At 39.3% G+C, this 11,318-nt stretch overlaps 1 protein-coding gene across 7 annotated transcripts; it reads left to right on the top strand.

Annotated features, from left to right (window-relative positions):
* The first annotated feature begins 1,326 nt into the window (after positions 1–1,326).
* LOC115753604 (cyclin-T1-4-like) lies at positions 1,327–8,965 on the top strand. 7 transcript variants are annotated; one of them, XM_048274307.1, is made up of 7 exons: positions 1,327–1,557; positions 1,996–2,078; positions 2,414–2,927; positions 3,084–3,165; positions 3,711–3,845; positions 4,068–4,243; positions 4,647–6,641. In XM_048274307.1, exons 3-7 carry the CDS (start codon positions 2,416–2,418, stop codon positions 4,918–4,920), a joined length of 1,179 nt encoding a protein of 392 aa, XP_048130264.1. In that variant the 5' UTR covers positions 1,327–1,557; positions 1,996–2,078; positions 2,414–2,415; the 3' UTR covers positions 4,921–6,641. The 7 variants fall into 7 exon arrangements, with proteins under 7 accessions (XP_048130264.1, XP_048130253.1, XP_048130257.1 ...); XM_048274296.1 differs by having other exon boundaries at positions 1,992–2,078; XM_048274300.1 differs by having other exon boundaries at positions 1,327–1,559; positions 2,002–2,078.
* Positions 8,966–11,318: the final 2,353 nt, after the last annotated feature.

The following is an 11,318-nucleotide window of genomic DNA, read 5'->3' as shown; positions in this document are numbered from 1 at the left end:
GGTTGTCGAACAGAATGAGCCCAACGAAGGCCCATTACACTACTAAGTCGCTGGTGGCACACTCCGATGAGCGCACTGACTTCCCAACTGAAGGATACTAAATCCTTGTTTCTAAACGAAACACGTGCGGAAAACATGCCCAAAGTAAACTTGAATCACCGATCGTTCACGAATATCACATGAGGGACGTATCAAATAAGCCACAAATTAGATGTCGCCTTTGCAGTCTTGAGAGGTTCGTCGCTTTGATCACGCGTTGGAGAATGGAATGGAGTTTCCCGTCTCTTTTTTTTTTTTTTTTACTGCGTTCTATGTCTATACTCAAAACTGATCGTTAGAGAAGATGGGAACTAACGACGTTTTATTAAAGTGATATCTTCTCGTTCAAACTTGATGATAATTGCCCTGTCTTTAGGGGAAAAGGGGAGTGGTTGCCTCTATGGGGGGACCACCGTAACCCCTATAAAACCCAACACCAACAAACTTGATATGGACCATAGGAGCATATTGATTGAAGTTGAATTGTCTGACTCCACTTCCACACAATCTAAATCACATTCTCAAACCCATATCAAAGCCCGGGAAAGATAGGGTTTCGGCATAGAGGGCCTGTCGGACCTGCATGGTGCTCGCAAACCCCTCGATCAGCTTCTCAAAGGAGTCTCAATACACTCAAGAGACTTTGTCAGTATTTTTACTCGCCTGAAAATGACCCGTCGACTACGCATCTAATCGGAGCAAATCCTGATAATCAGGCCACGCAATTATGGATCATAGATCAATCAATACCCCATGTAAAGATTGCTTTTATCAAGTCGTGGCCGATCTTTGAAAAAGAGCAGACCTGCTTGGTTGATTCGGTAGAGCCGCAAGTATGTTATCAAATTTGATCATCATGTTTCCGAAAGCGATCAGGACCCCGAACACGCAGAGTTACAGGAGCATCCACGAAGGAAAACAGATTAAAAGGCATCATTAAAACCTTGAAACAACCCTTAACCCGCACGCGACCGATATGAACATCTCTCGTTGCCATCCTCTTACCCCACATTGCACATTGGATGGTCATAATCTCTTCTCCCAGCTTCGTGTGGCCCTTTTTGGATTGATTCGCATAATCAATCCAAAAAGGAAACCACGGATTTTGGTCCAGTTCTGAAACTGGGCCATGAAGCCCATAGTACTGGGCCGATCACAGGCCCAATAACAGCCCAAAATCTTCTCGAGCCCAGCGACTCCGGCTACGCGAGTACGCACCGCGCGCGTGGATGGCGTACCCCCCACCCAACCCACCTAGAGAAGAACCAAAGTGGATTAGGCTTGCCGAACACGGGAAGAGAAAAACAAATACAAGAATCAACGAAAGGGGTTGGCGTTTCGGGAATTAGGTCAACACATTCCCATAAATATCAAGATCTCTCCTTCCCCTTCCGCCCATCGCTCAGCTTCTCCTTCATCCGTCGTTTATCTGTCACCTGTTGCCTTTGAATTGAGATCTCGATTTCTCTCCTGTAAGATCGAATTCTGTGAGGAAGCTTTGAAGGCCTGTTTGACGAGGTAAATCGATTTCTCTTCCGTATTTTTTTTTTTTTGGGAAGGGGGGTTGTTGGGGTGGGTAGGTGACGCTGAATTTTGCGTTTATGGGGCTTGTGGAATTTTATGTTTTGAAGTTTTCTTTATTTTGAGGCTGGCCATCTTGATCGGTTTGATCTTGTGTAGCTGATCCGCTTCCCTTCGTGCAAGATTATTAAATATGGGATTTTGAGGACGTTGTCGTGTTCCATCTGCGGTTTCATCGAGGGTGTTAGATGTCGGGTGGATCCAAGGTTTTGATTTTTATGTGAGCACGAAGTCGCTCCTTCCCCGGCCGTCTCGATTTTTGGAGGGATTTTCCGTGTGGCGACACGTAATATGTTGTTGAGCTAATTAATCGCCTTCTTGGGATTTTTTTTTTAATGCAAATCGTCTTCTTGGTTGATTGCTGTGTTCAGGTAGGCATACAGAAGTAATAGAGGGGAGTGGATTTAATAGTTGATGAAGAAAAATTGACTAGCTTCTTTCTGTGGGTTGTAGATTTTGTGAGTTGTTCAGATCACCTTGTTCTACTTAAATAGTAATTGATGACTGTAAACTAAACTAGCGTTTTTCCTAAGGATAGTAGGAGTTGTTGTGATTGCTTTATTCCCCTTGTCTAAATTAAATTTGGCTGTGAAAAAGTAAAGTCTGTTGATTGATGCATGAGAAATATCAAGTCGCAATTTAGCAATTAAATCCATGATTACCTGGATTTTAAGAATACCATAGTGAGTCGTTACGGAATTTAGGCGAGGTTTAAGGCGATCCATGTTGCTGATGTGATAATCACGTGGCCATCATTCTCCCTCTAAAATTTTCTTTGGAATGGAACTTGCAGGAATGATGTCCTTCACAAGGAATTATGAGATGAAAGGGGGTACATACCATGATGGTTATTGGCCATCCAGTATAAACAGCTTCAGCAATAATAATTACAGAACCAGAAACAGAAATAGCAGTTATTTTGCGAATTATGACTGTTTCCATGGAAACTCCAGGGAAATCAGGGATCTTGTTGACAATTTCAACTTTGAACATATGAAGCCCAATGATGTGCCTTCCATGAAAAGAAGAAAATATTCATCGTCCTCGTGGGGAGCTTATGATAACGCATCTCTTGCTTGGAACAATAGAATACCTCTTCCTGCAAGAATAAATGCGGATGCATCTACTTCTAGCAGTGGGAAGCGTGAGAGGTCTCGACTAGAGGATGATGAGGTGGTATTCATGTCAAGGGATGAGATTGAGAGACTTTCTCCATCTAGAAAGGATGGCATTGATGCCCTACGAGAAACCCAATTGCGATACTCGTATTGTGCTTTTCTTCAAGATCTTGGATTGCGTCTCGACTTGTAAGTCCTTGTTCTTGTGCACTATACTTCTTATGCTGCACATAAGTAGATGCAAGTGGCTTCATGTTTAGTAATTCTGTTTTTTGATTAGTATGAATGTTCCCTGTAAAACCAGTTACTCTCTATTATGCTAAGAAAATCGGTTATTTAATGCAGGCCCCAGACCACCATCGGAACTGCCATGGTTCTTTGCCACCGGTTTTTTGTCCGAAGGTCTCATGCTTGCCATGATAGATTTGTGAGTTTCCGATTATCCTTTACAGCCTAAGAATTTTTTAAGCTGAATGAATTCTATGTTATCGAAATACTGTAACTGATCTAGTTGTTAAAAGGTGCTTCTATGAGCTAAGTGGAGCCTGCCTATTACATTTGTCTTGATGGATCTCTCTCTCTCTCTGGGCATCTGAACCTCTTCCTTGATTTGCTCTGAAGTTGTGTACTGTTCAGCCATATATGTGCCTTAGTGAGTCCTCTTGAAGCCATTTTCATGTCTCTGATGCGATAAATTGAGTTATCTGCTCTGGTGAGAACAGTTTTTTGCACTTGTGAAGTGAAGTTTTTCCATTAGATTTTTCATGAGGGGATATGGAACTATCTTTTTATCATGTGATATTATCAAACAAATTTCTTCTTGGTATGCTTTATAGTTGTGTTCAATTCAGCCTTGGGATGTGTTTGAATGGTTCGCATCTAGTCTATTTTCTTCTTTTTTATTGATATTTCTTTGCTGGTAAGCTCTCATGTGATTTACCAATAACTTTTTAACTGATATCTTTGTTCCAGTTAATTGCCACTGCTGCTCTGTTTCTAGCTGCTAAGTCAGAGGAGACACCACGTCCTCTGAACAATGTCTTGCGGGCATCCTGCGAAATCTTTCACAAACAGGACATTTCTTTTTTGTCCTATCTACTCCCTGTTGTAAGTATCATAGACCTTCTCTCTATTGGAAAAGTTGGTGCAGAAACTATTGAGATGCATAAATGTCATGCACAGTTCAATTTGCATAAATACTGGTTTTTCACTGAGCCAGATCTGCAAATTTTTACTCTCTGTAACAGTTCTTATTTTTGGCTTCTGTCAATTCACATAGGTTGTGGAAAGATGCATCTGGCTGTATTAACTCTTGATTACGTTGAGCAGGATTGGTTTGAACGATATCGGGAGCGAGTAACTGAGGCTGAGCAATTGATTTTGACGACATTGAACTTTGAGCTCAATGTGCAACATCCATACACTCCACTTACCTCGACCCTTAACAAGCTGGGTCTTTCTCAAGGTGTTCTGTTGAATCTGGCTCTGAACCTGATCAGTGAAGGGTAAGTTGACAATTTTAGTGCTTTATTTGCTGTTACCTTGTCGATGGGAATCTTGGAAGCTCAAGCGCACCTTGAACCAATGATGATATGTACTGTACCTTCATCTTGTACATTAGAATTTAGCACCACCATGTTGTATTGCTACATTTTGCTTTATCAAACTGCAATTTGACATAAATTAGTAAATTGAGGTTGGGCTTCTCAATGTTTGGTGTGGGCATTAGGACATTAGCTGAATTTATATAGGTTGGAGAAATCTTCATGTCAGTGTGCAAGTTGAGGTATGGGTTTCTTCGGAGACGAATTCTTCATGCTTCTTTATATGATTCTCTGTGCTTTCTGTTTGATTTCCCTCTTTTGAGCAATGGGGTATTGATTTGTTTGGAATGGCATATAATTGCAGGGTCTATACCAGATTAGAGTGCTCGTTCTTAATGATATACTATGCTGGCGGATTGATGTGCTGTTCATGGAAAGTTTTATTTTCCACTGGAGTGCTGGTTTATGTTGACTGGCTTTATCTTGAACACATTCCTTCACATTTGTTCCTCCTCGTCAAGGATCACCCCATCATGTTTAGAGCCCACTTATCTATCCAAACAGCTTCCACTTTTTGGGTTGCTTTTGCCATCAATTTGCAAGTTGCCTTGTTTTCGAGCGAACAATTCTTCAAGTAGTGCGTAGTATTGGACTTCGTCTACTGACTTTTCTGCCGACTTCGAGTGCATGACTATCGTTTGACATGATTTAAGATGGTAACTATGTTCTTTTCTGAATAGGGGTTTCCAGTCTTTGTTAGTTATCCCTGCTTCTGGAACAAATTATCTACTTTGCAGCATTATCGCTGCAGATTTTTGTCAGCAGAGTCTTTTCATTAAGTTCCCGTTACTGCTGCTTTTTCCCTCCTTATTTTGAGGAGGCATTTAGGAACCTTCTCCGTGTTTAAGCACTCGCCTCTCCTCTTGACCGTAGTGGTTGACATGACTCGTATATGTACTGGGTATTGGTTGTGAGGTAGGTTGGTCTTGGTTTTTAGTGTTGCTCGCGAGAAGGTGCTTGCAATCCAGTCATCCAAAGGAGTAGGGTAATCGACATTGACTTGCGTCAAGCGAAGGCCTTTTTATGGAGATTTAATCATTCTTTTATCTCATCTTAATTGCCTGGCTTCCTAATGCATAATAAGCATAATTTGTTCAATTAATCAGCGATTTGGCTACTTTTTGGAGAAAATTTAGGATCTAGCTGATCTTTAGTGGAGCTTGAGCCAGACCAGCTGTAAACATCCGTCTATCTTTATGCATAAATCATGTCTATTCTTGTTTTTCTTCGGACTTTTCAAAATATAAGTTCCCATTGATGTTTTTCTTTCATGTTTCGTTATGCTTCAGCTTATCTGTGGATTAAGCACTTTCCAATACTAGTTTTTAAGCCCGAGTATGGAGTTCATGGTGGTCGTCTAGCAAGGTTTTGAAGGGTTATAATGTAGAATCATTGCTTATTGACTGGTGGCAATAAACTTGCTCTCATATCATACTTTTGTCGGTACCCCTTTTTTGTGATAGACTTTTATGTCAGTTCAGTACTCTCACTTTTTCTTCTTTTCTTTACCTTTTCAGAAAAAAAGATAATGATCTATTCTCATGTCATGTGAAAACCTATTTTTCGGATGGAGGGAACTTAACTTCTCTCTTGGTATATTGATATCCGTCTTACCTTTTGCCTTTTAGAAGAATTTCTAGAGGAAAAATTGTCTCCACATACTGAAGTGGTAGTTTATCAAGTCTACTCATGCTACTAGGATCGATTGAGTCTGGTATATAAGTAGTAGGTCTGTTTTTCTACCTGAAAATAGAAGTTCTCTGACCAAAGTCATCTTTTGTGGGGCCATATGGAACCATTTTATGTTGGCCGGCGGCTATGCCATGTAAAATATCTCATGATCAGTTTCTTTCTTCTTCTTTTTTTTCCCCCAATTGGATGTTGGCAATTGGATGGGATGCAACGAAGTTGGTTGTTGGGTTCACATTCTTAAAATGTCTAGGGTGTGTTATGATTGCTTAATACAAGCAGGAGTGCTGTTATAGCTGACTGGTTTTTGTGTTCATACCGTCCATCAAAGGTCATGGGACAATGCTGTGGGATGTACCTCTCCAAATCTTTTTCCTTTCTAGTTGGAAAAATGATTTTTGCTAAAGCTTTATTTGGGGTCCTCCGCGAATCCTTACTGTATCAGTTTTTAATTCTTTATGGCCGTCAATGTAGGTTATGTGGCTCCTTTGTTTATCTGCAAAAGGGCTATATAGCTCCTTCAACAATACTTAGTACTGCTGCCAACCATTAAAAGTTTCAGAAAATTTTCGAGAAGTTGATGAATCCAACAGTTGACACTTGTCGTGGCAAAATAAAAAGAATAGTTGGACGATTCTATACCAATTAAAATAACCATGAGCCATGCCATGGAATTTCTAGGTTAGCTCATGAGTCTTAAAATTAAATCCAATTCTGGAGCTCTGATGTGGTGTTCTTTTTTCCCATAATCTAGAGAAATCTCATCTCTCTCTCTGCGCCCTCACAGTATATATAATTTATAAATATTGTGTATATGATACAACATATGATTATGGTATTGTATTCTTAACTTTCATTACTTTTTCTCTATTCTCTTTCTGCATTCATTTCCATCATTTTCTATTACCATCACATCTACTGAGAAAACGATTGATCTCACTTTTACACACGGTTGGGTATGTTCACCAATAAATCATTTTTCTCTCGAGATGAATTCTCAGTATTCTTATTTGACGATTCCCTATGATTTTAAGAATACTTGAATTCTTGAATCGTGGGAGTAACATTGGCTCACTGCATGCATTGTCCCTTCAAAAAAGAAAAAAGAGGCTGTTGGGGAAAAATGAATGGGGAAAGGAGGAAAAACAAAAGAATGGTGGATGAGTGGAAAGATAGAAAGGAAAGGTTCATGTTCTTTATATTTTCTTTTGAGTATTTTTTCTGAAATTTACAAGAAAACCACTCTGACATCTTGTTAGAAATCCCTTGAGGAGCTTTTCTTATGTCACTGGCTTCCTGCGAATGTTTTCCCTGGTTGTGTAACTTTACGAAGTTGCATTCGAAAGAACCTCGAACTGTAACACATGAAGTACAACAGAAATTCGGCCCACGGAAATGCCTCATATGCTCCTTTCTGCCCCTACTATTGTTGGATCGGGTCTTGCTTCATAATCCCTTAGTCAGGCTTATGCATGCCGCGTGACATGAGGATAGGCATGTCAATCTTGAGGATTGCTGAGCGGAAGATTCTGGCACTTGCACGAGCAGTCTAGCATTGCTGTGAATTGTGCTGCTGTCCTATTTACTTTCTCATTTAAATTCAATGTGTCCGTGGAGTCCAAAGAGAGCCCCTGCTGCTGAATTTGGAGTTGATATGTCATCTGTATGGAATTAGATGTTTGCATAGTTGCTACTGTTATCATCACCTCATCCAAGAATGTTGGAACATAATCCACCAGGGTTGCTGCTATACAAATTGGTAAGGGTATAAACTTGACATGCATTTATTTTCTCGCATACAGTTGCTCTTGTTGTCTCAGGACCAGTTGGTAACATGTCGAATATGCACGTTCATGCAAAGCTGATGTGAATCTTGCTGTCGTGGGACTAGTTAAGGAGATAATATAATTATGGAGATAATGCCTAATACTAATTTTGTATGACATCTATATGGCGAGGGTATTGTTATTTCATGATTGCCATTGCAACTTTTGTGCGTTGTTTATACTTTTTCCCTTGACAATGTCAATCTAATGTGTATCGGTTTTTAGGCTTCGGAGCTCGCTTTGGCTCCAATTTAAACCCCATCAGATTGCTGCTGGAGCTGCGTACCTTGCTGCTAAATTCCTCAATATGGATCTTGCATCTTACCATAGTATCTGGCAAGAATTTCAAGTAACACCATCTATTCTCCAAGGTAATAAAATGGCATATAAGTCTGCTTTCATTATGTTAATCATCACAGCTGCTTCTTTAGATTTAGATAAGATTCTATTCTTTATACATGCATATGCTCTTGCCAAGAAAATTACATGGCAAGAGCCAAGAGCTCTCCCTAACTTCCCTTTGTAAGTTTAGGAGGTTTCACTAGGAGCTTAACATGTAGAGTCTTTTGCAGGCGAGGATGAACATATTTATATGGTTTTGAGCATTGTGGCTCTTACTTGTGGTTGTGGATATATGTCAGCAGTTAGCTTGTCACGATTGCTTTTCAATGTTAAATGTCCACCCAAGTTTGTGACAGACCATAGCCTGATTGCATCCGCGATTTTTTTTTTTTTTTTTTTTTTGCAGATGTAGCCCAACAATTGATGGAGCTGTTTTAGGAAATCACAAGCTGCTATTGCTTGGCGATATTGTGGCTGCTCCTTCTAATCTTTTTTGAAAGATAGAGGCCTTTTAATGTCACGAGGCCGGGGGGCCGGAGAGGCACCCTGTGGTGGATGTCAGCTTCGCGATGCATGTCTTATCAACAACATTGTTGTTGTAATTGTGTCTTGAGTTTGAGTAGGTGGGTTGTACAGTGAGCAGAAAGCAATGAAAATGCAGTCACTGAAAAAAGCTCCTAGTTGAGTTATGCATTTCGTAGAAAAAAAGGTATGACATTGTGGAACATACTTTGCAAATGAAATGAGCTTTGAGACTCTGCTTTCCCAATACCCTACTTCCACTCGCAACTTGTTTACTTCTACCGTTGGCCGGTACATTTTGTCACAGCGGCCTCGGTCATATTCTTGAACTTGGGACTTTTGCTAGAAGGCTGAGAGTTTTGCTGGAGGCCAGAGACTATATCGTCAAATGTTTTTTAGTCTCGACTTAATTCGGAGACAGCGGTTATGTTCCAAGTGATTACACGCATGAGCATAAATTTGAATTGCTTAGGCAGGGTTGAAGACAAGATAGAGGTCTAATGGTGGAGTGTCGTCAGATGTCTTTGGAGCCTCTTTTCCTTCGTTGGCCGAACTCAGTGCAGTCCCGCGGTCGAAAGTGAATCTAGGCTTTACCTAGCGCAAGGTTGAGCTTGTTTCATGGAAAAGCAACAATAAGAAAGAAATTTTCCTAACTTAGATAATCTATATCACTTAGAAAATCGAACTAACATAAAATAGTTCTACTGTCAATGAAAACGCTTCGGCATATAAAAGTTGATACTTTAGAAACTTTTTTATTCTTGAAGTTAGTGATTTTTTGCGGAACTTACCATTTATGGCCTGTTTGGTAACGATTTTGATTTTTCGATTCTGTTTCCCTAAACAAAAAATGATGAGAAACCTGTTTGATAATTTAAATAATTTTGATTTTCAAATTCTTTAATTCTATTATTGGGAATAGATTTGTAGCAAAAACAAGAATAAAAAAACGTTGATACTTTGTTCTAGAATCACTTTTCAGAAACAAAACCAATAAAGTGAAAATGTTCAAAGAAGGCTCTCACTTTGTTCCCTCAACAAAAAAAAAAAGGACGAAGTTTGAGGGAAGAATGCTCGACTAGCCGCCTTCTTCGCTCTTCCGCCACTCTCGTCACTCGACCCGCCGGCTCCACCATTGCCCGTACGCCGCCAATCGTCGACCCCCCCATCCACCATTGTCGGTACTTGACTGCGGTCGGCCATTGCTTGTCGACGAGGAAAAAGGAAAACAAAATAGAACTTAAAAATTAAAATAATGTTTTTAAAAAATATTTTAAAATAATAATAATAAAATCAATAAATTTGTATTTCATGGAAAGGTTTTAGCAATATCATTTTTCTTAACAGATTATAAGAAACAAATATTTCATAAAGTAAATAGACAATTACAACAACACAAAATAAATAGATTAATTACATATTAATTGGTGATGCTATATAGCTTGAATTTATAGTGATAAGACGTAATTATTTGACTTAAAAGAAAAAATTGAAAAGAGAAATTGTTCCCGGAAATTCAGAAATTTTGTACAGTTACCAAATGCATTGTTATTTCGTAATAAGAATTTTATGCGATTATCAAACTTGTTCCGATTCTCTAAAACTTATTTGGTGAATAGAAATTTTTTGGATCAAACATAGGCATTTAATGGCCATGAATGACTATGGATAATGTGAGTTTCGTCACGGGGTTAACACATTCAATGGCCATGATCATATCAGTCTACATGAATCAAGTCATTTCAGTCCACATCCTCAAGGTTGAACTAAAGGGAGGGTGGAAAAACTGAAGCAAGCAGTCAATTTTTTTTTTTTTTTTTTTTTTTGGGTCGAAGCAACAGTCAAATTGAAAACGCTTAGGGCTCGTATGGTAACACTTCTCTACCAAAAATCAACTTCTGACCAAAAGTTGATTTCTCTACTTCTCCTCAAAAGCAGAAGTTGATTTTTTTACCTCTGCTTCAAATTTACTTTTGATCGGAGTAATTCGTTTGTTAATGATTGAAAATTTCTACTTTTAAAATATTATTAGAAAAATCTTCGGCGGGCGGGTGGCGGCTGTCGGACGGTGGGCGAGTGGACGGCGGGCGGTGGCGGAGGTCAATTGGCGTTGGTCGGCGGAGGTCGGTGTGGTTGAAGAAGTGATTCTAAAGCGGAGAAGTAAAAAATTTTTACTTCTCAAAGTTGACCAAAAACCTTGCCGAAAGTTGAAAATCCTACTAGAAATCAATTTTTTTACTAAACGAATTTCTATTTCAATAAGATTTTTACAAAAAGGATTTCCCTGCAAACTTGACTTCCGGCAAAGAAATTCAAAAGCAGAAGTGTTATCATGCAGCTCGTTAACTTTTAGGCTATGGTGCCCCCCAAACCTACTTTTGATCATTCAAGGTTTGCCAAGTCAAACATGTCGACCTCAAACAATTTCTCTATCTTTGGGATTGTGATCTTCTCTCCGGCACAATGATTTCCCCGGACTCTATTCTTGAGACAAAGACACTATAAGTATTATTATTCTTATAATACGCTAATTTGAGTGTCATAATTTTTTTTTCAACCACTCAAGTGTCATAATTTATGTACGATACTCATTTATA

The sequence above is a fragment of the Rhodamnia argentea genome, chromosome 1, assembly GCF_020921035.1.
Source record: "Rhodamnia argentea isolate NSW1041297 chromosome 1, ASM2092103v1, whole genome shotgun sequence".
NCBI lineage: Eukaryota > Viridiplantae > Streptophyta > Magnoliopsida > Myrtales > Myrtaceae > Rhodamnia > Rhodamnia argentea.
Note: the sequence above shows the minus strand (reverse complement) of the source record. Positions and strands in the feature narration are given on the sequence as shown.

Bases quoted from the DNA above. Each gene is read 5' to 3' on its own strand.
- LOC115753604 (XM_048274307.1), top strand. From the start codon at position 2,416: ATGATGTCCTTCACAAGGAATTATGAGATGAAAGGGGGTACATACCAT. The intron at 3,166-3,710 runs GTGAGTTTCCGA...TCTTTGTTCCAG, and splicing joins ATGCTTGCCATGATAGATTT to TTAATTGCCACTGCTGCTCT. The intron at 4,244-4,646 runs GTAAGTTGACAA...ATATAATTGCAG, and splicing joins CTGAACCTGATCAGTGAAGG to GGTCTATACCAGATTAGAGT.